Source organism: Fusarium redolens (genome assembly GCF_020744475.1).
Source record: "Fusarium redolens strain MPI-CAGE-AT-0023 chromosome Unknown BKA55scaffold_1, whole genome shotgun sequence".
Lineage (NCBI taxonomy): Eukaryota > Fungi > Ascomycota > Sordariomycetes > Hypocreales > Nectriaceae > Fusarium > Fusarium redolens.
Genome location: NW_025763664.1, coordinates 4965226 through 4991363, shown reverse-complemented (window position 1 = coordinate 4991363; position 26138 = coordinate 4965226). Strand labels below are relative to the sequence as shown.

The 26138-nt window shown below is 49.5% G+C and overlaps 7 protein-coding genes across 7 annotated transcripts; 5 read left to right on the top strand and 2 right to left on the bottom strand.

Annotated features, from left to right (window-relative positions):
- Positions 1-1000: 1000 nt before the first annotated feature.
- BKA55DRAFT_53416 (VTC domain-containing protein) lies at positions 1001-4303 on the top strand. The gene is made up of 3 exons (XM_046189564.1): positions 1001-2099; positions 2156-3735; positions 3787-4303. Exons 1-3 carry the CDS (start codon positions 1445-1447, stop codon positions 3859-3861), a joined length of 2310 nt encoding a protein of 769 aa, XP_046057320.1. The 5' UTR covers positions 1001-1444; the 3' UTR covers positions 3862-4303.
- Positions 4304-4952: 649 nt separating this feature from the next.
- Positions 4953-7849, top strand: BKA55DRAFT_497891 (uncharacterized protein; the record flags this gene model as incomplete). Its single annotated transcript, XM_046186503.1, has 5 exons — positions 4953-5033; positions 5222-6395; positions 6449-6630; positions 6700-7631; positions 7798-7849. The coding sequence occupies 5 exons, from the start codon at positions 4953-4955 to the stop codon at positions 7847-7849; spliced, it is 2421 nt and encodes an 806-aa protein (XP_046057319.1).
- Positions 7850-10047: 2198 nt separating this feature from the next.
- Positions 10048-12069, top strand: BKA55DRAFT_495942 (uncharacterized protein; the record flags this gene model as incomplete). Its single annotated transcript, XM_046186327.1, has 4 exons — positions 10048-10071; positions 10159-10284; positions 10333-10902; positions 10987-12069. 4 exons carry the CDS (start codon positions 10048-10050, stop codon positions 12067-12069), a joined length of 1803 nt encoding a protein of 600 aa, XP_046057318.1.
- Positions 12070-12441: 372 nt separating this feature from the next.
- BKA55DRAFT_552033 (Nup93/Nic96-domain-containing protein) lies at positions 12442-16354 on the top strand. The gene is made up of 2 exons (XM_046191404.1): positions 12442-15753; positions 15804-16354. The coding sequence occupies exons 1-2, from the start codon at positions 12592-12594 to the stop codon at positions 16122-16124; spliced, it is 3483 nt and encodes a 1160-aa protein (XP_046057317.1). The 5' UTR covers positions 12442-12591; the 3' UTR covers positions 16125-16354.
- A 1101-nt stretch (positions 16355-17455) lies between these two features.
- Positions 17456-19498, top strand: BKA55DRAFT_588963 (uncharacterized protein; the record flags this gene model as incomplete). The annotated part of the gene is made up of 3 exons (XM_046194863.1): positions 17456-17681; positions 17885-18091; positions 18144-19498. 3 exons carry the CDS (start codon positions 17456-17458, stop codon positions 19496-19498), a joined length of 1788 nt encoding a protein of 595 aa, XP_046057316.1.
- Positions 19499-20207: 709 nt separating this feature from the next.
- On the bottom strand, positions 20208-22603 carry BKA55DRAFT_588962 (uncharacterized protein; the record flags this gene model as incomplete). Its single annotated transcript, XM_046194862.1, has 5 exons — positions 20208-21223; positions 21282-21369; positions 21401-21963; positions 22010-22370; positions 22589-22603. The coding sequence occupies 5 exons, from the start codon at positions 22601-22603 to the stop codon at positions 20208-20210; spliced, it is 2043 nt and encodes a 680-aa protein (XP_046057315.1).
- A 1336-nt stretch (positions 22604-23939) lies between these two features.
- On the bottom strand, positions 23940-26097 carry BKA55DRAFT_552023 (uncharacterized protein). Its single transcript, XM_046191403.1, has 5 exons — positions 25865-26097; positions 25403-25810; positions 25289-25343; positions 25017-25240; positions 23940-24963 (listed from the first exon to the last, which is right to left on the bottom strand). The coding sequence occupies exons 1-5, from the start codon at positions 25893-25895 to the stop codon at positions 24224-24226; spliced, it is 1458 nt and encodes a 485-aa protein (XP_046057314.1). The 5' UTR covers positions 25896-26097; the 3' UTR covers positions 23940-24223.
- Positions 26098-26138: the final 41 nt, after the last annotated feature.

The window sequence follows — 26138 nt, the reverse complement described above, 5'->3', positions numbered from 1 at the left end:
TTCTCGGATCTGTGATGTTTTAGGGAGATTAGGAGAATGTTGGGAAAACCTTGGAAAGATAATCCTAAACTTAGGAAAGTTTATGTTTTCTTTAGTCCAAGACCCTAAGAAATGAAGTGTCGGAGCTAGCAACTTCGTGGCACTTCTCTACTTTGTGAGATGTTGTCTCGCTGAGGAAGCCCAGAGATGCAGTGTCGTTTTCTGTGTTTATGCGAGTATAGATAAACCGCTGCCATTGGCCAAATTCGCATCAAAGACAGGTCGCGTGCCCTCTTGTCAACTCGAGCTCAACTGGCATATTCACAAGAGACATTTAATTGGCAAACAAGTCAACCACGCAATCACCAAGAGAACAAGCATTGAGCCTGTTGGTGATATTGAGGCTGGAGGTTTGAGCAATGCAACGCAACTCACGTGCTATTGACGTTGCTAAGGAAATGATTTATTTGAATCTGGTTTAGCTGCAAACTCTAGTCAAAAGCCAATTTTTACCACAGAGACAGTGAAATGCCATGAAAGAGCCTGAATACGAAGAATCTTAAGGGGTTTTCATGACAGAAAATTCTTCAACTTTCTCCAACAAAAGTTATTTGATGCCATGAATTGAGACTATTCGGCCAATTCTCTTCACGTGCGTAGATGGAGACACATGAATGCACGCAGAAGCAGGGATTAGACAGACGGGAATGATATGCGCCTAGATTTTAGATGCATCCACGGCAACACGTGTGTAAGTGGTAAGTTCTGATAGGGCAATTGGAGACATATTCAACATGGGTTAGCAGAACCGAGGCGAAACGGGTATCAAGCTGCCAGGTCGTTTCCAGCGGGTTATGGGTCTGTTACGGTTCCATTTCCCACTGAGGGTTAGTTTCAGCAGCTGTTTTGGACACCGAAGAGCTGCTGAAGAGCTGTTTTTGTAGTGAGTGGATGCTGCCCATACTGTAGGTAGTCTAACGCTCACTGCCTTGCTTTCCGCTAGTGGGGTCCTGGCGTCAGGTCCAGGTCCAGGGCAGTCTGTTGATCCATTAGGCTGTTGCCCAGCCTTTTTCTCGTTCAACTTCTTGAAACTACAGCTGTAACTTATTTTGTGTTATCGTGCACCTTCATTTCGCACGTCACAACAACAAACTTCGATTGCCATCTCTAATATCGTCGTGTATCTTTTTTACCTCGAGCCTAGCATCTCTAGACATCATTATCTCGCTTCAGCCGTCTCGTCTCCATCGCCGCGTCTCGAAGCTCTAATCCGCTCTCGACGGAACTACATCATCATTGTGTCATGCGCTGCAATTGAACCTATTCCGAATTCCTCGACGCTTTACCCTTGTCTCAGGTACGATCTCTCGACGGTCTATCTCGCCCTACATATCGCCCTGTTGGTCGCCTGCTTGGAAATAATCGGTCTATCTCGCCGTGAAGCTCCAATTGCTATCCACCCACAATGCGCTTCGGTCGGACCCTCCGCGAGTCCATCTATCAGCCATGGAAGGATAAGTACATCGACTATGCGAAGCTCAAGAGCTTGTTGAGGGAGGATGTGGCCGATGACGATAACCAGCCGTGGACCGAGGAGGACGAGACTCGCTTCTGCGAAGAGATCTTCAACAACCAACTCGAGAAGGTCGCTCAGTTCCAAGAGCAACGCTTTAACGCTCTCAAGGAACGAGTTGATGCTGCCTTTGATAAGCTCAAGGAACTGGCTCCTGTCGAGTCCTCAGAAGACGATGGAGCTCCTCAAAAGGGCGAGATCTCGGCTTCCCGCTTGCGCACTCTGGAATCAGAGCTTGACGAGATCACTAATGAGGTCCGTGAGCTCAAGAAGTACAGCAGCATCAACTACACTGGCTTCCTCAAGATCATCAAGAAGCACGATCGCAAGCGAGGAGACCGTTACAAGGTCCGACCTATGATGCAGTTGAGCCTTTCTCAGCGACCCTTCAACTCTGAGACTGGTTACTCCCCGCTACTCAACAAGCTGTCCATTATGTACTTTGCCATTAGGCAACAACTCGAAGATGGCGGAGAGCAGCTGCCTCCCCTGAATCTCGAGTCTCAAGGCGAGACTCACAATGGCGAGCGCTACACAGCTCACAAGTGTAAGTCAAATTCAAGACATCCCCAGCTTTGTTGTACTATGCTAACTCAATTATAGTCTGGGTCCATCCTGATAACTTGCTCGAGGTCAAGACTGTCATCCTTCGGCATCTACCAGCTCTCGTTTACAGCGAGCAGTCCGCCAAGGAGCTTGATGGCAGCGACTCTCCATCTATCACTTCACTGTACTTCGATAATAAGCAATTCGAGCTTTATGGTGACAAGGTTAACCGCAAATCCGAAGCAACGTCCCTGCGACTTCGCTGGTATGGACAATTGGCTACTCGGCCCGAGATTTTCGTCGAGCAAAAGACTGTCGATGACAAGGGTGGCAGCCAGGACCTCAAGTTCACAATCAAGGACAAATATGTCAAGTCATTTGTGGATGGCGAATACAACCCGGAGAAGGCGATCCAGAAGATGAAGAGACAGAACTTTGCTCCTGAAAAGATTGAGCAATTCCAGGAGACTGTCAACAACATCCAAAAATACGTCAAGGAGAAGGGTCTCAGCCCTGTTCTGAGAGCCAACTACGTTCGAACCGCTTTCCAGAAGCCCGCTGACGATCGCATTCGTATTGCCATCGATACCGACGTGGCATTCATCCGTGAGGACACTCTTGATCCCAGCCGCCCTTGCCGTGATCCAAATGAGTGGCATCGTCTGGACATTGATGAAAGTGAGATGACTTATCCCTTCAAAAATATGAACCAGAGCGAGGTCAACCGTTTCCCTTATGCCCTTCTTGAGATCAAGTTGAAGGAGGATGGTCAACGAAAGCACCCGACATGGGTTGAGGATTTGATGTCCTCTCACTTGGTTCACCCTACCCCTCGCTTCTCCAAGTTTGTGCATGGTATTGCAGCTCTCTTCGAGGACTACGTCAACAACTTGCCTTTCTGGCTTAGTGATCTCGAGTCCGATATTCGAAAGGACCCTCAGAAGACATTTGAAGAGGAAGAGCAGCGACGTGCTCAACGGCATGAGGATGTTATGGCCGTGGGAAGTCTGATTGGAGCGGGTGCTAAGTCTGGATCCTATAAGCCGACCCAAAGCTCGCCAGTCAGTAAGTCCTATCTCGCGGAACGCATGTCGAAGGATTCGATTGCCCAAGCTCTTAACAGGCGGACGTCTACTCCAGCGAACGGAGAAGAAGCTGGCGAGAGCAGTACTCAGCAACAGTCAGAGCAGGAGAGGTCCTACGGAACGCTCTCGTCTGTTATCCCAGGATTCTCACTGTCCAAGTATTCAAGGGCGAAGCGGGCATCTCAACAGCCCTTGCCAGAGGGTGTAGTTGCGCCGACAGAATGGATCAAGAACATGGGCGAGCTTAAGGTTGAGCCCAAGGTTTGGCTTGCCAACGAGCGAACTTTCCTTAAGTGGCAGCATATCTGTATCCTTCAGGGCGGTCTGGCTGTTGGTCTTTACACAGCAGCTGGCGCGAACACAGTCGCTTCTGTCATTGGTCTCTTGTTTGTTCTCATTGCTATCTTTGCCGGCATCTGGGGTTATGCAATGCTGAGAATCAGACGAACCATGATTGTGGAGCGAAGCGGTAAGGACTTTGACAACATGCTCGGACCCATGATTATTAGTGGCTCACTGATGGTTGTGCTTATTCTCAACTTTTTCTTTGCGGTAAGTTGTGCTTTTCCTCTCGTGGCCGATTGAAACTAACGGTTGTTGCAGTATCGGGAGGCTTTTGGAAAATTCAAGGATGATAAGAATAGCCTAGGAGAACTTCTGTCTGAAGATCTCAAGTAATCCCAGAGTGGATGAACGAAAGAGATGGAGGGTGTATAGTATGGTCTAAGTTACACGGGCTTTGATAGGATGGGCGTTAGATGCTGCATACTCGTTGGTGTTTTGCATGATTAGTTAGAGAAAGGATTGGTTATTACTAGCAATAGATGCATTTAAGCAGTCTAGTTGTCTGTGTAAATGTTTCTATGCAAGTTTTGGATACCCCTGAGAAGCTGCATGCAGGTCTGGGGCTGGCCATGCATGTTTATACGAAGTGTGACACCTCGGCAGAAACTGGAGAGTTGGTTTGAGTTATTGATGAGACAAGGCAATCAACTGTAGATTGTCAAGGTCATTGTGTAATGTCTTGGCTCCAGTGCAGTTGCTCAGAGAGAATAATGAGGGTATCGCAGTGAGCAAACAATTGGATATCTTTGAATGGCTGCATGTTGACTGCGCGTCCGCTCGGCTGTGCATCAGACACTTTCTGTTAAAAGTATAACTTAACTGTTGGTAGTTTCTATAGCGACTTTGTTATTGGAGCGTCCCCTCTAACGTTTTGATTGACTTTCAACCTCCAACCACCTCTAAATTCAACTCCTGCTATATCCGATCCCTCTTATTATATATCTCGATACAACATCCTTGGTTGCCTCGAATCTCGACCGCCTCGGATTAACCATTTCATCGCAAATCTGCTGCAAGACGCGCCACTAAAAAAAGGGAACAGGCTGGCGTGGGGTCCCCCTGTTGCTTTGCTTGCGCATTGCCTCAACTTAACGCAGGGCGCTTCCATTCTCTTTCTTTTTTCTTCCACAGAGAAACAAACTTGAGAACTCTTCGTCTTTTTGTTGTGCTTCAAAGAAAAAGAGCCGGGGATAGCATCACATCGTCAATCATGTGCAACGTCAATTCTGCTTGCTAATGGGAACCCTTGTCGTCTATCATACTTTCCACGCTCATTCAATTCTCTGTGTCTTATCTCTCAGCGCGCCTTGGGCGTCGCGACCACGCCTTTGCGACTCTCGACTTTATGCGCCTCTTCTAAACTTTTTCAACTTCTTCTTTAATATCGATTGTCGCGTTGGAGTCGCGCTGCGCCTGATGACATCATGACGGATCAGGGCGAAAAGAAGGGTCTCTGGAGTATGCTCCGAAGGGCCAGCTCTAGAAGACATTCGACGAAACCTCCGGTAAGTAACAGCAACAACGTCCACAGTGGCGTTGATTTATGTTCTTGGAGCTCGATTTGGGGTTCTTCACATCGGAAACCTCGGTTCCCGAGCTCGAGCTCCAGCTGTAACACGTATGGAGCTATAGCTACAGCTCCGATCTCGCCGAGGCACAATGTTGACCATATCGCTAATACTGTCACTTATAGCCCAAAGACCTTGAGCCTAGAGAGTACCATCGTCCTCGTCGTGCTAGTAATGGCGACGTAGGCCATGCGCCATTTCGCCAAAGTATTGGTTCAGCTCCCGATCTTACCTACGATAATCAGCGCCCTCCGACTGCCGAAGACGAGTCCAATATGCGCCGCAGACCGAAAAGAGGACAACCCGAACCCGAGCCTGAACCCCGGTCTTCCCCAATACGGTCCAAGTCGTCCGGCTTTCTCAACAAGTCCCGCGCATCAAACGGATCTAGACCGTCGAATGGACGCCCGGTTCGCGCTCGAGATCCTCAATCAACATGGCCACCTTATGGCATTTCTATGAACGATGAACTACCTCATCAACATGCCCTGGAACTAGTTGCTCGCGGTGCTCCCTCGCATAGAGGCCACAAACGACCTATACCGCACCAACCTGAAGAATTCTACGCTCTTTATACGACGTCGAGTGGAAATCGAGGTGATGGCAAGACTTCTGACAATACCGATGTTTCTAACCTCCACGACTCCATGACACAGCTCATGACGTTACGCCTGATAGGCCATGGTTACGCAGAACGGCCATGGGAGACCCTCGAGCAACCAAGCTTCGCTTTCTTCTTTGGTCACCTACCTGGAACCATCACACTAAACGAATGGGCTTCAATGTCTAGTGTCCTTCCACCTTCAATTGCTCTCCGAGATGCGGGAGTCATGCCTCGCACCATGAGTCTTGAAAGTATATTCGATCGACTGCAGGAGTTACGGCATGGTATTGAGGACGATGATGAATCTTTGCTATACCGCGTTCTTTACAAGCGTATCTTGAGGGACCCCGAGAAGTTTCTCAACCCTCACAAGACCCTCGACAAGCAGATTACGGACCTTATCATGGTTCTTTCTCGCCCGGACTGGATCGATTTTAGTAACCCTCGGAATCAAGTTGCTACACGCTTTATCTTCGACAGAAGTCCAGGGAATGAGGAGCAGTTTCACAAGTTCTTTCACCAACTTCTGCTGAGTCTGGAGCTTGAGTTGCGCATTCAGTCAGATCAACACAGTGATTGGGCAAAGGAGAAGTTGACATCACAAATACCCCCGTCAATACAGTGGAATCTGGCCCTGGCTCGTCGTTGGCAGGATTTCGTGCGTGTTGATGATGTTGGCAAGACACCTGAAGAGAGTGAGTGACACCAAGATTCGATACCGACGAGAGTTTGCTGCTAACAAGCCCAGTTCTTCTCCGGTATAAGTTAAAGAAGCGCCAAATCAGGATGTTGAGGCGCTTTGCTCAGATGATGAGATGGCCCAACCTAGCCGATACCCTTGATAATATGAAACAGAAGGATTCGGAGTTGGCTTTGGATGAGGTCAGCTCTGATGCGTTTGCCTTCTTTAGTGGTCTTGTGCTGCCTGGTGTAAGTCCTCCTGCCTACTGATCGCCAAATGGTTCTTTCTGCCCATGAGTAGAGGCTGACTGAAAATAGCAAACGTTCCCCTTTTTAATAATGAACACTCTCCTGGATCTTGATCCGGACAGTGCAACTGATAATCTCGCGCTTCTTTCACACATGCACCCTCACTGCGGATTTCAGTACAAGAACAGCTACACATATTGGTCGGCCACTTCGATCGTGGGTAAAGTTTTAGCACCTACATGTCACGCTGTTGCTGGTTGGATCGGCCCTGCGCGCCCTACCAAAGATCTTGACCCGACCCAGATCGCACGAATTCGAAGCCGGAAACCGATACAGCGGATGAGCCCCCAGGATGTCGAATCGATGGGAGAGCGTTCTGATCCGCTTGGTCCTGCTGCTGATGCATACCCAGTAGAGGATTACCAGCCAGTGCGCCCGAAAGGCGGTCCTGAAGATGCTATTGACACGGTACGGATAGAGCTGTTAAGTCTCAAGCCAGCAGACGGACCTGGGGATGCCCCCACTGCGGCAGGGCTTTCGCGACTGTTTGACGCAACAGTGCAGTTTGCCATCGATGGCGTGTCATGGCCATTGAAACTCATGTACGATGTCTCATTCGTAGCTGCGTGGCCTTGCTCTGATGGGCCACATCCGCTCTTCTTTGACTACATCTACACGTCAATCCGTGTAGATTCTATCGTTGGAGTGCGAGACTGGGGAGGTTTGTATGGGGGTCCGCAATTGCATAGTGTGCGATCAAGCCCAGGGCCAGGCATGATGCGAGGTCCCTACCGGGACATGTTCAGTCAGAGCTTCAACCACAACCACGCACCATTAAACGGTTTCATGCAGACTGGTGCACTTGAGGAAGAAGATGAGAACGACGATGAAAAGGTTCTCGTGGTGGAAGCATTCGGAGTCCGCGATAATGAAGTCTTGGCACGAGCCTGGTGTTCACACTGGGGTCTCAGTGCCGTGGTGGCCGATATTCGGAGAACATGGTAAGTCTGATACGATGTGACAGAGGCGCATTGGACTGTTGCTAACGAGGATGCAGTATGGCATGTGCCATTCGTGAAGCGTACGCGGCAACGCTGACAGTGGTGATCCTGGTAGAAGGCCAGGAGTATCCCAATAATGAGTGACGAATTTATGAATTATGTATAGGTATTCGGTCTCACGCCTAGCAATGGGTTGTGATATGGACTGCCGGGAGTGATTTAGGCATGGTCAGGGGAGTTTGTGTTTCAGGAAGTAAGACCAGGGAGAGGCAGCAAAAACTCAAGACGGGGAATTGGATGAGAGCGGTGTGTTGCCTGTAATAGATGTTGAGGGCTGATCTGGCGTGATGGTTGAGGAAACAGTTCCTTCAAGCTGAGGAGATTGTCTCATGTGATAACCTTGACTGCATATGCATGGTAGTTGAAGGCTCATCAGCTCATGAGTTGTAAGATAACAGCGTTGGGAGAAGGGAAGATAGCATAGCATAGCATGATTGCATTTCGTTGACCATCGTGTGGTGTATTCTGTCTTGACCTATCCCACCCTATCAAGGTGACCAGATGCAAGGTGATACTCACCGCACAAGACACAGCCAAGCAAGTCACAAGATCTCGGTGAGCGAAGATCATCAAATGCCATTGGCCAATTGCTTCATGCATCACGGATGAACCGGATCTGGAATTCCGGACCTGATGGCTGGAACAGTTTCAGCATCCCGCTGTAATGTGCTGTAACGCTATAATAAGTGCGCTAAACCGACCCCTCGGGATGGACGATAGGAATTGCCGGATACAGTGGAGGCCAGATGATCCCTGTCCCAGGATCATTTGGAGGTCATCGGACACTATGAATTTTTTCTCTTGTCCTGTCTTGTTTCTCGTGTTTTCCACCCCGCTTCGGCCGAAAGAAGAGGATGGAAGTTAACGCCACATCATATCATCTTACTATGGATGATTATCAGAGGAGATATCAAAGTAGGCGGTGTGTTTTTGGTTAGTTGTAGTGGAGAGGTGTCGATCGTATCGTGAGAGTCGCTTAGACAATTGTTACTCTGAAGAGTACTGTATATCTAGAGTTTGGTGCCAACGGTTAGGTTTGGTTAGGCTAGGCAGTCGTTTAAGGGGTAATATCTTGTTGAGTTGGGCATCATCGTCAACAAATTTCTTGTGGTTTAAACCTAGATGGATATGGTGAATACCGATGTTTGTGATATGCGATTCGTAAGTCAATGGATGCTTAGACATCGGTCTCATGATTGGTGATCAACGAAGCAAGGAATAGTCCTCTTTGCTTTTTGTTTCTCTTGCCAAGTTGTGTTTTATATACACCCCATGTATTTGATGCTGTTATTGTTCATCATGAGTTCTCATAATGGTAATGGCAGATCATGAAATCTATCACTAGCCTGGAGATGGACTGATGGACCGTTCTGGGTGGCTTGGGAACCCCACCCAAGCTCAGGCAGCAACATTTGAACGGTTCAAGAGAAGAAAAGGGTAGAGAATCTATGAGAGTGATGCAGTTGAGGACGCCACTGAATAGTAGCACTGACGTTCAGCTGCAGAGCTTCTCCATCTTTGGGAGAACCTGCAGCAATTCTCAGCTTCTAGAGCTCTTGGTATCTCAACACACCCTCTGGCTTTGCCTCCCACGTCCTCCTCACTCTAGGCTCATGCATCCCGAGCATCCCCGCCCTGAAAATAGTGGGTTTTGGTGGGGGTTCCCCGGGCTCAGAACATGTCAAAGCTCCATCCATCATGGCAGACAATGGAGCTCTCCCCATCATGACTGGCCTCTCTTTTTTTTGTGGTGAATCGCGAGATGCTGAGAGAAGAAGAGAGAGTCCATAATAAAAAAGTGTCCACGAGCTTATTTTTGGGACGAGGTTCCACATCGTCTGATGATCGATTCAATTGTTTAGATCATAGATAGATATACATGAGGTCTCTTCTCTTGTCCTCCGAGAGCAACGTCATCTGTTTATTCATGTTTATGAATTGAGTTACCAAGCATTACAGACGAATTCAATCCAGCCCATCTCGAGCTAAGGCTGAGTGATCCATCACTGGCTACACACCCTCAGCTACTCAAAGTTCCAGACTTTTATTGCTTTTCGCGGGGTGACACCTCCGCCTCAGACGACGCCTCCTTTCTCGGCCTTCTGCTTCTGCTTCACACCTCTTCGAATCTTTCTTCCCCTCTCTCTCACTCATCGTCTTCCCCATTTGGGAATTTTGTTTTACCCAGCCCAAGCCCTGGAGCTTATTCATCGGACAAATAAACGTTGTCTCGCCGTGATCCAGAAATAAAACTATGTATAGCAACCATAAGCCCATCAAAGTCATGGAGTAGGTTTCTCTTCATCTCGTCGTTCTTTCACATTCCAAGCAACGCTGCTAATTCATCTTCTTCGCAATGGATAGACCTCCTCAAGTTTTGGTATGCGTTCATCGAAATACACCCTTCAACCGTTGGTGGCGGTAGTGGAAGGTTAACATCGTGCCATGGCTGACTTGTCTTGCGTAGGATCACTACATCGGTGTCGATGTCGGTACTGGCTCTGCTCGTGCTTGCATCATTGACGAAACTGGTGATATCAAAGCTCTAGCCTCAGAGAACATCAAGCTATGGCAGCCTGAGACTGGCTACTACGTAAGCTGTACTCGCAACCTCATGCCCATCGTAATCTGACGCCTCTAGGAACAATCCACCACAGATATCTGGCAATGCATCTGCGAATGTGTCCGCCGCGTTGTCAGCGAGTCCACAGTCAACCCCTCGAGCATCAAGGGCATTGGCTTTGACGCCACCTGCTCTCTCGCTGTCTTCGCCCACGACACCGACGAACCACTCCCCGTCACCGGCCCAGACTTCACAAACGATGGCAATGACCGGAACGTCATTCTCTGGCTCGATCACAGACCTGTTGAAGAGACCGAAAAGATCAACAACACCAAGCACAAGCTTCTCAAGTATGTTGGTGGAAAAATGAGCATTGAAATGGAGATGCCCAAGGTTCTCTGGCTCAAGAACCACATGCCGCCTGAGCTGTTCGCACGTGCCAAGTTCTATGATCTTGCCGATGCTCTTACACACTTGGCTACTGGCAACGAGACTCGTAGCTACTGCAGTGTTGTTTGCAAGCAGGGCTATGTCCCTGTGGGTGTCGACGGTAGCGTCAAGGGTTGGCAAGAGGACTTCTACCATGAGATTGGTCTTGACGACCTTACCAAGGACGACTTCAAGCAAATGGGTGGTGTCAACGGGGTGGTGAGCCTTTTCATATTTTCTCCCCTTGCTTTCTCTGCTTCCCCCTTCTTTTCATACACCAGAAGCTAACCATGAGGTTCACAGAATGGAACATATGTCAGCGCTGGCGAGCCTGTAGGCACTCTGAGTCGATTAGCTGCCAACCAACTCGGTCTTCCCATGGGCATCCCTGTGGGTAGCGGTGTCATCGACGCATATGCAGGTTGGATCGGAACTGTGGGCGCTAAGGTCGATCTTGGAGATGACGAGCTCAACGCTGCTGTACCCCACAATGATCTTGCCCAAGCCTTCACTCGTTTGGCTGCTGTTGCAGGAACCTCCACATGCCACTTGGCTCTGTCCAAGGAACCTGTGTTTGTACCTGGTGTCTGGGGTCCTTACCGTGATGTCCTCCTGCCCGAGTTTTGGATGGCTGAAGGTGGTCAGTCCGCGACTGGAGAGCTTCTGCGACATATGCTTGATATCCATCCCGCTTACAATGAGACATGCGCCCTTGCCAAGGCTGAGGACAAGCATATATATGATTTCCTCAACACTCACCTTGAGCTGATGGTTGAGAAGCACAGCGCTCCCTCAATTTCATACCTGGGCCGTCACCACTTCTTCTATGGTGACCTTTGGGGTAACCGCTCACCAATCGCTGATCCCAACATGAAGGGCAGTATGATTGGACTGGACAGTGACAAGAGCACCGACAACATGGCTCTCTGGTACTACGCCACCATGGAATTCATCGCATTGCAGACCCGCCAAATCATCGAGCAGATGAACAATGCCGGGCACGAGATCTCCTCCATCTTCATGTCTGGTTCCCAGTGCCAGAACCCTGTTCTCATGAACCTTCTAGCAACCGCCTGCGGCATGCCTGTCCTTATCCCACGTTACGTCAATGCTGCTGTCGTTCACGGCGCTGCCATGCTCGGTGCCAAGGCAGCAAGTCATGCCAAGGAGGGAAGTGAGCCTGAGTCTCTCTGGAGCATCATGGATCGCATGAGCAAGCGAGGTCGACTGGTCGATCCCAGCACTAACGAGGATGAGAAGGCTCTTCTTGATGCCAAGTATGAAATCTTCCTGGACATGTGCAAGGCACAGCAGGAATACCGCAACAAGATCGACAAGGTGGCTTCTAAGAGGGCACGTCTCAATGGTGCTCCTAATGGTGCTTAGTGGTTGAGCTTGTGTATTAGATGTGATATGAAGTTGATGAGCGCTGGGTTTATGCAATTGGCGTCGGAATTTGGTATAAAGGCCAGTAATTAATGATCTTACGTGCGTAGATACGACGGCGTATCCCTAAAAAGGGTGAAGGAAATAGAATAATTGATTTCTTTCTTTGTTAATTACAATGTATTATCTCGGTGTATCACAAACATTTCCAGCTTGAAATTTACTGGCTGAAAGCTGGAGCTCTAAGCATTGACTGCAGTTTGCCTAGCGTTGCCTAGGAGCAAACGATTTCTCTGATTGGACAAAGCTTCACCTCCAAGGATCTCATCCCAGCCTTGACCCACTCCTAAATTTCTAGATCCAAACGCGCCGCCTTTCTCTCTTTGTTGACCAGGCTTTTTTATATTTTCTCAACCACATATTCAGACATTTCGTCTGTCATCAACACTTCATCGTTTCGTATACAACCCGAGTAAATACGATCGCCTTCTTTCCGACAGTATTTATCGATAACGAAGCGCCATGTCACTCTTCGGACAGTCCACCAACACTGGTGGCAGTTCAGTGTTTGGAGGAGCCAACACGGGCGGCACAACAGGCGGAGGACTGTTTGGGTCAACAACACAGAATCAGCAGAGCGGAGCAACAGGTGGTGGTCTGTTTGGTCAAAATGCCCAGAATCAGCAGCAACAACAAAGCGGAACAACGGGAGGAGGCTTGTTTGGAGGACTGGGCGCAAACAAACCAGCTACCACAGGTACTAGCCTCTTCGGACAGCCGCAACAACAGCAGCAGCCGACCGGTAACACAGGCGGCAGCCTCTTCGGTCAGTCAACGACACAGCCAGCCAGCACGACCACGGGTACCGGAACTGGCACTGGACTGTTTGGACAAGCCGCGCAGACTCAGCAGAGTGGAGCTACAGGCGGTCTGTTTGGCGCTCAGCAGCAGCAACAGAAGCCATCGCTGTTTGGTTCTTCCCTAGCGCAACCTGCGGCAGCTGCAAAGCCCTCATTGTTCGGTCAACCGCAGCAGCAGCAGCAACCCCAACAGAACGCGCCTTCGATGCTTGGTGCAAGCACCCTTGGCGGAAGCACCCTGGGAGGAAGTCTTTTTGCCAGCCAGGCCCCCAATGGACAATCGCAATCACAGCCAGCGGGTGCATATTTCGACAGTCTCTTTGCCAAAAGCCAGAAAGCTGATGGTAAGGCCAACATGGAGGACCTCCCTAGTCTCGAGCTTGGTTTGGGCGATTTGCGACATCGATTGAAGAAGCTCCAATCAAAGCCTAGCGACAAACCTCTTGGTGGAAAGGCTCACTATCTCCTTGCAGCCTCTGGCGTTGATCCTGGTGTTGCTGCTAAGGATCTTGGCCTCCTTGATGTTCAGGCTGGTCGCACTGAGCGAACTACCCATGGATACGCCCCTAGCGAACTCGATGTCGAAACATACCTATCGAACCTCCAGACCAAGACGACTCTTAGCATGATTGCTGACGGAATCGATCGATCGGTTCGCGACTTTGATAACTTCCTCGAAGATAATGTTACAATGGAGTGGGAGGCGCAACGAAAGCGCATTTACCAACACTTTGGAATTTCGCCTCGCGAGGACGTTGCTACCTCTGGCCGTGAATCTCAGAGCGCTTTCGGTCGATCTAGGCGCAAGAGCCAGGCCCCTGCGGCAAAAACCGGCAGGGCCAGTGTTCTTGGCAGGTCGACACTTCAGAAATCTGTCATCGGAACACCTAGCCGAATTGGAGCGCATACAACTGATTTCTCAGATGTCGATCGCTCTTCTGAGTCTGGTGGTCTGGATGGTCGTGTTTCCTCTGACGATAGAGTGCTTCGCGAGAGGCAAGGGCGTTTGTCAGAGAAGATTCGCAACCTCAACACAGCTCGTCTTCTCAAGCGACCTTATCCCATTCTCTCTGAGCTCGCGGCTGTTGAGAAAAAGTCTCACGAACCCCATGCGCCACATCTTGTTGAGGCTTACCTTGCAGTCATGGAGATTGTAGGCGAGAACCCTGATGCCGAGACGACACTCAACAATGCCACGGCCCGGGAGCGCGAATTTGCGGATATGTATCTCAACGACAACCCCAACTCAGCCAAAGCTGTCGAGATGCGAAAGCGTATCCTCAGTGGCGCAAATGTCTTCCTCGAGAAGCAGTTCTTGCGCGAAGTTGAGTCCCTCATTGCTAAGCATCCTCACGAGGCGAAGCTCGGAGGTCTCCCCGATATTGTCAGCAAAGTCAAGGCGTACATCCGACTACGGTCTGCACGGAAGGATCTGGTTCCCGATAACACTGAACTTCAGCAGGTTCAGGGCGAATATGTTTGGGCTATTGTCTTCTATCTACTCCGTTCGGGACATGTCAGCGAGGCGGCTAAATATGTCAACGACAACACCAATCAGTTCCGAGGCATTGATAGAACCTTTGCTACGTACTTGAACAACTACGCTGCCAGTGAGGATCGTCGTATCACCAACAGAAAGCTTCTGGATCGTTGCACAAACGAGTACATCCAGCGATCGCGTAATGCCCCTGAGAACTCAATTGATCCTTTCCGCATGGCTTGTTACAAGGTTATCGGACGTATCGAGCTCGGTAACCGCAACCTAGACGGACTTAACACAGATATCAATGATTGGATTTGGCTTCAGTTCAACTTGGCGAGAGAAGGCGATAAGACGATCGAGATGGCTGGCGAGTCATATGGCTTGGCTGAGCTGCAGTCTAGCATCCGAGAAATCGGTCTGAAGCACTTCCCCAAGGCCAACTCCGAGGACAGCAATGGCAGCTTTGGCATGTTCTTCTACCTGCAGATTCTCTCAGGTATGTTTGAAGATGCCATTGCCTACCTGTATCCCTTCTCGTATGTCGATGCTGTGCACTTTGGTCTCGCACTCGAGTTGTACGGTCTGCTCCGACCAAGCGACGCTATGTCACCATCCAACGACTTGCGCAGCTACAGCACCAAGAACCTACCGCAGATCAACTTTGGTCGCATGATTGGTTACTACACTCGCGACTTTAGAGCCGCTGATGTCGTGTCTGCTGTGGACTATCTGACCCTCATCTGCTTGAACCAGGATCTTGGTGGTGAAGCTGGCCAGCGACACGGCAGCCTCTGCCACGAAGCTCTCCGCGAGTTGGTTCTCGAGACACGCGAGTTCAGCAAGTTGATTGGTGATATCCGACCAGATGGTCGACGAATCCGTGGTATCATCGAGGAGCGCGGTCCTCTCATTGGACTTGATGCTGAGGACGACTTTGTCAACACTGTCACACTTCAGGCCGCCAGTTTTGCGGATGAGAACGGCCGCACCACAGACTCTGTGTTACTGTACCATCTGGCTGGTGAGTATGATACTGTCGTTGCAATTGTCAGCCGTGCATTGAGTGAGGCTGTATCTTTGGAGATTGGCGAAGACCCCATGCGTCTCATGCCTGTCAAGCCCCGAGCTGGTGGACAAGACGCCGACGCCGGCAGCAGTCTCAGCTTGGCAGCAATTGATGATCCTGTCGAGTTGGCAAAGACCATGATGAGCATGTACGAGCGAGACGCCATGTTCTATAGAAGGATCCAGGACCAGAACAAGGTCGCTTGCCGGGTGCTACTCGAAATGAGCAGTATCAAGGGATTGGTGGAATCCGGACAGTGGGCTCAGTGCCTCGACGTGAGTTTACAAATCTCTCGTATAATGAATTATGCTAACGAATTGAACAGAGAATCCGAAGCCTCGAAATCCTCCCTCTGGACGCAGCAGGCGATGGCAGTACCATCCGAGCATACGCTTCAAAGTTTTCTGGACTCTCACAACCCGTGTCTATTAACGTGCCCAACCTATTAATGTGGACGATTATTTGCTGCGTTCGCCAGCGAGAGCAGCTCACAAGCGGCCAGTTCAGCGGCAACGAAGGAACACGACGATTGATGGTGGATCAACTGAAGCAGATGACGCTGGATTTGACGACTTACACCAGTCAGTTGCGATACAGATTCCCACCTCACCTGCACGAGGCTCTTGCAAGGGCATCGGCGGAGTAGACGTTGGACTTGGGAATACCACGTATTGGGTTTGTTGAATATAGGCAGTTGGTTGTATGGCTATAGCAGGGTGCTTAATGAGCTTGAAGACGAGACACACGCAAAAGGACAAGGCAAGGGATGGTAGAGATTTTGTGGGATAGGACCGCATGGATGTAAGAGGTTTGGAGAGAGGATATTCTTGTTTTGTTGGCGGCTTTATAGTAATTGTACCATCACAGTATTGATGCATGTGTTCTTTATGATGCAATGCCATACAACCTGGCGATGTGAAATAAGGAGTCCCCCAGGCAATAATTCCATGTCTCATTAACATTTCTTGATAGAACTCAGGATCACAGGGTAGACAACTTGAGATGAGGTCGAGATTGTCGCGGAACTACTACGCTAGTAGGTTAAAGAGACATGAATTACCTGCCAACGTTGATATATAATATTGGAAATTTTGGATCAACTCCACCTTCATCACGATGAAAACAATCAAGATCTCCTATAGAAAATGCATGCATGTCAGTGCGCTTATTCTCACGGTCATACTCGGTGCTATTATTCCCAGATGGTATCTTGTTGGGGGAGTTTTCGTTTAATTACCGAGTCACCTGATTCGACGGTGGCTCGTGGTCTGTGCGTTCATGGTTCACCCCTCAAGTCCAATCTTGTGAGTGTCCATGACTCGTTCTCAACCTGGAGCTGGCGGGCTTTATGAGTCAACAGTCCCCCCTCAGAAGCTGTGCCCTGTCTCTTTCCAGTTACAATTGTTTCCATGGACCCGGTCGGTCGTTAATCGATTGATTTGCTCTGGTTTGTTTGTGCCTGTGCAACCGACGCGAGTACTCGATCTAGCCCCTGGCCTGGCCTGGTCTCGCCTTTTCCTTTTTTTCTTGCTGCAGAGAAGAATCGAGTAGGGGAGTGACCCCACAGGTGAGAAGGGATTGGATACCTTCATCTTCATTACCGGACTATTTCCCCTAAAACTCCCCTTGCCGGGTCGTGTCGTGTCGTGTCGTACATTGCATTGCATTGCTTTGTCCTGACTCGTTAAGTCGAGCGAGCAAGTGAAGCAGACAGGAACGATTAGACGCGAGACGAGGCAGGACCCTCCTTGCCAGGTCGGAAGAGGTTTTCCTCTTGTCTGAAAGGCAAGGAACCTCGTTGAGGTAAGGTTGGCTCGCCGAGCGAGTGGATACACAACAACTCATCCCCACACTCTCAGACACAAACATCGGTTCCGTCTCAGTCAGCCTCTTTCCCTCTCGCCTCGGTCTTGTTCCGCTTCAACTGCCGAGGACAAACCCACTCCGAGACGGGGGCTTCTTCCCGCTTCCGCTCCGATGGCCTCCGGTCCCGACACCCCAGGCACCGTTCAGAGTCCCGCTGGCTTCGGCCCTGGCCCGGACGATGATTCGGCTTCCCTCAAACGCGACGCTGACGCGGTCAACCCTAGTTCACCCGCTGGTGGTGGTGATGATAGCGCAAAAAGGAGGAAGAAGGCAGGTCCCGGGAGTCGAGGTGTCGCCAATTTGACACCTGAGCAACTTGCTAAGAAGAGAGCGAATGGTGAGTGCAGTTTTTTCTTTCCTTTTTGGTGATATGACATATCAACCACCCTATCACCGTTCAGGCACTCATGCTGCTGACGAATAATGATCGTCTTTGTTCCTGTTGATCTTCTCATGTCTATCCCTTCCTGTCTCGAGACTTACCCCATTGGTCTCATCGTATTTGATAAGATATATTCAACACCGCTAACACCATTCTAGACCGTGAGGCTCAGCGGGCTATTCGTGAGCGGACCAAGAATCAGATCGAGGACCTTCAGCGCCAGATCCAGGAACTCACCAACCAGCAACCCTACCAAGAATTACAGAGCGTTCTTCGTGCCAAAGAAGCTGTTGAGCAAGAGAATGCCGACATCAAGCGTCGTTTAGCTGGCATAGTTGCCATGCTTCAGCCCATTATTGGTCAAGGCAAGCATCTCGTTTTCTTTCTCCCTTTATTCAGGACTAACACAGCGTGTAGCTGGCATCGAACAGGCATATGTATCACCAGCTCAGACGTATGCGCCCCCCGTACAGCATCCTATTACTCTGGCCGTCCACAACAATCACCACAACAATGCAAACGCTGCTTCAACACCCGGCAGTGTTGCGTCTCCTCCAAGTCATGACCCTCCACCAAGTCAAAGTCACTGGCATCACCAGCAGCACCATGCGCCTCCTCAACATCACCACTCTCCTCACCCGCCCACTGGACCACCAACCACTGGTGAAACTCAGGCTGCCAGCCAATTAACTCAACAGCGCCGCAATCTCCAACACGGACTCGATATGGGTCCTGAACGTCTTGGACTAGAATTCCTACTGGAACCATCTCAGCGGGTGAACCGTATACAGAATGGTGTTAATGGCGCCCAAGACACGCCGCAGTTCCGCCATATGCCTATGAAGCATGACTGGACAGGCGTGAATCAAGAGCGTGCGTTGCATAGTCGGTCGGCAAGCTGGGGCTCTCAAGGAAAGCCAGGCCAACCGTCACAGGAGCAACAGCAAGGCCAGCACCAACCCCCGTCCCATCATACACTGTCGGCTGCCCACACACCCGAAAGCTCGCACAGTCCTAGCTATAGTCCTGCTATGAGTACAGCTGGTGGACCTGTCCCTCGCAGTGAACCCGGCACTACCGACCATGCAACCCCTATCAAGAATTGCCCACCGACCTGTCCCCTTGACTCTTTACTACTCGATTTCCTCAGCGAACGTCGTCAACGTGCTGCGGATGGGCTGCCTGCTCAAGATGTTGTTGGCCCTCGTTATCCTTCTGTCTCATCACTTCTCAACCCTGCCAACAGCGCATACAGCCACCCTCTCTCCAAAGTCTTCACCGATATCCTCGCCACCTTTCCCGACATTTCGACTCTCCCTGAGCGCGTAGCCGTGCTTTACATCATGTTTCTTGTCATGCGCTGGCAAATAGAGCCTACTCAGGAGAATTATGATCGGCTCCCAAAATGGATGGCACCATGTCCTTCCCAGCTCACCATCCCACATGCTGCCTGGCTTGACCACATTCCCTTCCCTAAGATGCGAGATTATCTTGTTCGCGATCACAACCCGCTCTTACACCCCTTTGATAACTTCTTTGTCCCATTTACCACAACTCTTTCGTTGTCTTGGCCATACGAGGAAACCGACACGTTACTTCAGGACCCAGACAGTGATGAGCTCATGATCAATCCCGTCTTTGAGCGCCATCTACGGAACCTGGATAACTGGAAGTTGGGTGATGCTTTTGCCAAGGCCTTTCCTAAGCTAGTTGGAACATTCAACCTCAGCCAATCTACTTCGCCACGACCAACTTCGTCCAGCAGTCGATGACACAGGTGCTTTTCCAGCACTGCATCAAAAAACTACTCTGTACAACAATGTTTTTTTTTTCTCACACTCGGCGTCTTGTGTGTCTGTTCCTCCAAGACTTGGAGGTTTGACTTTGGCTTGTCTTTGTTCAAGGGAAATGGGATGCCGTATTGCGATGTGATTCCTGGACCATGGTTGTTGCCAGGCCAGAGTATACGGCATTTATCACACTTATGGGAGTTGTTTGTTTACAGAGCCACCAAAATACGTATGCATGCATGTTTGCACGCGCTATAAGGGTATAATTCCTAGGTTTAGGTAAATAAAGCAGCGGGTGACTTGGATGGTAGCCAACGAAAACCCCTTTGCTTTTTGAAAAGCTCGGGTTGCCCCAGGGGGATTTCATCCTAAAGTCTTCAAAAGCTGGCCTAAATCTAGTCTAAATTTATACAATCTCATCATAACGACCCTAAATCCTAGTCTAAGCTTATGGCTACCTGCCGATTGCCTTCTCATCCTCCGATCTGCGTTGTCTCCGCAACACCACCAAGCCATGCATACAAGATGCTTCCATCGCTTCCGAAGCTATTTGTCGTGAGGGTGTGAGCAGCGCAGATGTGATGTGTGTATGAGAGTGAGGACTAATAATAAGGGAAGCTACCGTCAGTCAGGCTTGAAGATGGAGTGGGTGCTGGATGCCTGAGGAACCCACGCAGCACTATCGTTCACCTTAAACAAAGTAATCCCGGATGAGGCGCTGGGCTTCCTTCTCGAATCTAGCAGGCCGCCATTCCTTACCACGGCTCTCAACCGGCTCACAAAAATCATCAAAGCCATTGCAAACCCGGAGGGTTTGTTGACAGTCGATTTCAGCTCGGTGGTTGAGCCCACACAAGTCGCTCCGTGGGAACATTACGGGGTATACGACCTCAAGACGTAAAGGGAAACACCCCTTAGGCACGTTGGCGCGGAAGAGAGGGATCAAAGGGAAACAATTTCTGTCTTTGGGCAAGATATTGTGGTATCCCCCCTTGGCCAAAAAGTTTCTGAGAAGCTGAAGGTCAGTGCATGATACATGCCAGGCCAGAAATATTGTCTCTGGTGCAATGCCGGATTCTTGTAACCTCTTCGCGACTTCGTGCACGTCCATCCGTGCCAATCCGCGGCTTCGAGCGTACACCTTTTTCCTGTGTAGATGACTGATAATATCGACCCGCTCTCCCTGTGTACGCCGGGTGGAAACAGTCGACTTTGTTTCTTCGGTATGAACGATCAGAGTGTTCAAGAGTGACTCGCCAGAAACCCGATCAATAATGGCTGTTTCATACAGCTCGTGCGTAATCGGGTTGAACTCGTTGTCAATGATGACAACTTTTCGGTGCGATTGTTCCCGAACTGGCTGCTGAACTCGCCGTTCGTAATCCTTGGTGCATGTCCAGGTTTTTGATATTGCGGTGGCAAACGTTTCGGTCAGGGCACCGAGACCACCTTTCGGGTCGAGCTTGGGAGAGTCGAATCGTTTGATCAACTGTCTAATCCTCATCTCTGAGTGGCAGCTCGCACACCGACTATCGAGCGACATGGTCGGGAGCCTTCTGCCCCGACTGCGTCTCATCAATGCTGTGTCGAAATCAATTATTGCGCCTACGGGGCAGCCCCCAACAATGAAATGCGTCGTTTCAAGGGCCGGTCCGGCGCATTTGTAACCCCTGGCATTGAAGGAAACGAGGTGATCTTTGTGCGACTCTATTTGGACGATTAGTTCTTCAATCTTCATCGAGGGCGATAACAAGTGCATACATACCCCACCAATCTTTGTTTTGCTCAAGGATATTGATATCCTTGTCGTCACTAATCAAGATCTCGTCTTCCTCTTCGTCCCCCCCCCTCATCTTCATCTGCGTCTTCTTCGGGCTCAGGCACAGCGTTGTCGAGTGAAGCAGACGCCAAGAGGATTGAGTGGTTGTTTGCCAGTATCGAACCAAGAATTGGAATGTCTCGGAAAGGCGGCTGTTTTGCATCTTTGAGGACCAACTCAAGCTCACCGGAAATGTGTTCCCGCTTGATGTGCATATTCCAATGCTTTACCAGAGAAGGCTTGTCTAGGACCTTGCCGATGATTGCGAGGCGACAATTCTTGATCGGGCATTCGTATAACTGTTGATCGCTGCGATGTTGGGGATCCTTCGCATGCTCCAAGGCTTCTTCAATGGAATTGAACCCTTGATAACAGCTGTTCCTTGGACAGGCGTGCTGTGTGTGTTTCTCCTCGTGTGCATTTTTGCTGGGAAGGAACTGAAACTTCTTACCACAGAAGCCGCAGCTGTACGGTAAGGGATCATCGACATGGACGCGCTTATAATGACTTGTGGCGTAATCCTCACGCTTGAATGTTTGCGTACAGCCGGTGGCTCGACACGGGAAGCGTGGCCAGTCCTCGTGAATAGCTTTGACGTGCTGTTTAACTCCGTCGGGAGTAGCAAAATCTACTTCACATTCGTCCTCTTCCTTGTAAGGGCAAGGGAGACGCACGCCTTCGTGCGTTGCCTTGACGTGTTTCGCCAAACTGTGACTGGGTATACTTTTTGGGACAGTCAGGACATTTGTAAGAGTTCCCTTCTTTTCCCTGGTGCTTCTTGGCTATGTGGTCATCCAGAGACCGCTTTTGTCTGAAGTCTTTGACCTTGCATCCCTCTTCTTCTTTGTATGGGCATGGGTAGACAGTATTCTCATGTTCGGCCTTGACGTGTGCATTCATCCCATTCCATTGAGTGTATTCTTTTCCGCATCCGTACGGGCATCGATGTCTCTTGTTCTTATGAGCGGTATTGACGTGCTCCCTCAGGCCTGACTGACTTCCATACGGCTTACTACACTCGGGACACTTGAAAGGCTAAACCCATAAGTCAGTTTCATGCATTATCAACTAATTCAAGCCTTGAGATTCCCAGTGAAGATGATAGTGTTTGGAGAGCTGCACAGAGTGAAGGGGCACGCTGTGGAAGCCTGAATGTAACAACTGACGCTGAAAAGGATATGCCACCATTCTTAAGCCTTTTCAGACCATGCCAGTCGATTCTCTGCAATATAAAAGCAGATTCATCCACCTACCTTTACCACTCCCATTGTGGAGTATCGACTAGCAGGCTCTCTGGGCTCGTTGGCAGTCGATTTCTGTGCAGAGGTGAGTGGAAAATATGTGATGGGAATTGATGGAAGGAATATGGCTCGAGAAAAGGAGAAAAATATACGATGAGAACTTATAGGAAGGATAGTTCAAAGCCAACGAGCAAACAGTCAAGTGAAGTTGGCAACAGTTGGCAACAGCTGGCAATCAATATCAACTTGGTTCCTTTTGTTCCTTGAAAGTGAAATCCTTTGTGGCATTCTATGTAACCGCACCTTTAATCCGTGTGACTACTTATGCAACCTACATTTCTGTTTGACTGTGTCCTTAATCCAGAAGGCGCAGCATTACCATAGTGACAGGTCAAGTTGTGCATAAGACCTACCAAGTTACAACAGGGCTTACAACAAAGGAATTGCAAACAGGACTGAGCGGTGAGCCAGAGCTAAAGCGAGCTTCCGTGTCATTTAGGCTTCAGTTATCTTAAGTTGATGTTAATATAGAAGATATAACCAATATTGGCGTTTTGCGAGGTTTGACTATGCACGGGCGAGCTGAGCTGTTGGATAGAGCCAAATGGGTGTCTTAAACCCTACCAGCTGCAGACTAGTGAGCTTGCCTTGTCTGATCAATACAGAGCGATCTTAGACGGCAAGGTCTTCATACATGGTCATGTGGTCAATCCATGCATCATTCGACAAGCCATCTATTCTCAAGACGCCTCGAGGCTGAAATTGATGGTCTGGTCAATTAAAGAATCTCACAAGTAATAGAGCTTTTCAATCCTGAAGACTTGCTATTGGTAAAGATTCGTCCTTGTTGGAGAGGAATTTGAACACGGGTCAACTATCAGCTTGCCAGATGTCACTCAATCGCCACGTCTTCTCTCATTTTATTTTAGCATCTCTCTCATATGCATCAGTATCTATGAAAATGGGCTGAAGGTACCCGCTTTTCCCGTTACCAGTCCATGTTGGGTGCCATATTGTGAGCAGTCATTCTCTATCAGGGGCTATTTTGATGGTTGTGGCGCTGCCAGCCATGACAGGGGAGTTGACACATCAGGCTTGAACAAGAGGAAGAAAATTCAGTCAATGACATTCCGGCGAAACAGATGATGGAAGAATGGTTTCTAATCCCTGGCGCCTCACCTAGTTCTCTTCGTATCTATATCGCCCAAGATTCAGTCTCAGGGCTATGTGACTGAGGAAGTGTCTCTACCGCGCTTTGATCCTGTTGCAAAGCTCACGATCTAAATAAAGTATTGCCACTAGCTCTATTCACATACCTCTTTTGTTTGGTGACTTTCTTTCACACTCTCATAAATAGTTGTTTGGGTTGATATGCTAGTTACGTAGCCCCTGGTAAGGGAATGAGAAGACTTGGAGTAATCCAGCATTGGAACACAGCTGGGCATACGCTGTTTGTTCATTGGGTTGATATCACTTTTCTTATGTCATTTTTCCTTTGGGTCGTGTTTGTTTTCCTTTACGGTCGGGTTATTATAAAGTTTAGTTTCCGTTAGATATTCCACCAAGACTTTCGTTTCCTCAAAGCCAAAACCTTACCTATGCCTTTGTCACGCAATTTCTGCAAAGAATTTTATCCTGGGACGAATTTCAGGCCTCATCATCCCTTTCCAATATTCCGAAGGAAAACTTCCTCAGTAAAGGCCCTTCCCCAATAAAAAGACTTGGCATCCTCTCTCTAGGCATCCTCTGGAACATCAGCGCCTTGACAGGCGTATCGACGTGAATAGTCTCGACAGCTGGGCAGCGTAGTTGACGGCCTGATCTTAGTGAAAAGAGCTTCATAGTCCCATTATCCTGTGCCGCAGCAACCACGTTCAGCTCCGGACTGACATCCCAACCAATGTGAAAGTGAGCCTCATTGCGATGTCCATGAAAATGCAACAGTGGCTTTGTTCCGCGTGGGTCACTTGAAAGATAGCGTACGTCGTAGAGAGCCATTGAGCTCTTCAATCCCGATGCCAGCACCTGATGGGGGTTTACACTCTTGATATGGGAGATGGAGCTTGCGTGATTCGCAAACGACCATTGTGGTTCAGGGGCGCGAAGATCTGTTATCCAAAGCCTAGGTTGCCTCCCACCAGTAAGCACAACGTTATGGTTGCCCTCCTGGAAATCTTGTGCAAATGTTTCTTGTGGGAGCTGTACACCGTTCTGGGCGACTCTGGGGGCAACCACCGAGACACTCCCATCGGAGTGCATTTTAAGGAGACCTCTGTTGGAGCTAGCAACACAAGTAAGGTCCGAAGATGGAGGGGCGGGTGTACTACTGTGAACCATCCATTCGCCACGTCCCTCGTGAGGGAAAGCGACTCTCTGGTAGAAAATTGCTGTTTACAAGTCAGCAGGGTTCAGTATATGGTCAAGCAGAAAGAATAGGTACATTCGCCAAGCAGCCATTGTGGGCAATTGCGGTCCCTATGATTTGACAGTCGTGGAGAAAAGAAGTATATTCCGCAGGTATTATCAGGTTCGCGCGAAGTCAAGAGTATTGTATGTGAAGGCTGGTGATACTTGATTGATGACATCTGTGGACATCGTACCGCCTCTGTACGGAATGATAGGGTCCTGCCAGAAGAGCTGGGTGCTTCTCGTGAGAAATGAATTCTGTACTATGTTAGTAGATTGAAGTATCTTCCGGCCTCGCAGACCAACTCGTCATTCTCATCTGTAGGAATATAGCTTCCCACCAAAGTCTCCTCATCCAAAGCTGGAAGGCAAGTCAGACATCATGTGTAAGTCATGCACTGCAGCAGCCCAATGACTTACTGGCATAAGAAGCCCCTAGGCCTGTCTTCTCATCTTCCCCAGAAACATAAAAGCATGGCATATTTGCATGTCGCTCTCTTGCAAAGCTTGGTGCAAAAGGGACGTTGCCTTTGGCTACTAAGCCTCTTGCCCACGCTGCAGCACCAAGGTCTTCATCCTCTACTCTACCACGGCCGCTCTCGGCGACATAGGGAAGACCGATCTCCCTCGTAAGGAGTGCAGAGGACACTGTATCTCTGGCGACGAAATGGCGCTTGATGTGTTTCTTTACTTGATGCGCTTGGCGTTCCGCAAGTTTTTGTGCATCGTGCTCGACTTTGCGCCTTTTCACGGCATCCGACGACCAAGCAGCCGACGAGGGCGCCGTATGCGTTTTTTCGATCTTGAAATACTTCTTTTTCTCATTATCTGCCAAAGTGTAAGTAAGTACGTAAACTTCAGTTGTTTGTCAGAAATTTGTACCGTAGTAATAGCCAGGGATTTCGCGATTCATAATCGTCCTTATGACACTTGACTGCTTCCACGCGTGCTTTTTGACAAGGACCGCGGAGTAATGAAGCTGTCAGGATTTGTGAAGCGGCAAATGTGAGCAGTTAAGACACGGAGGGGGCTTCAGGTTGCAAACTGATGTCACACTGAGTGGATGGTGCTTAGGCGAGGCTGAAGGAGAGGCCAATCAAGGATGGTGGGTCTGTACTGACCCAAATGGAAGGCCAACTTGTCGCAGGTGAGATAG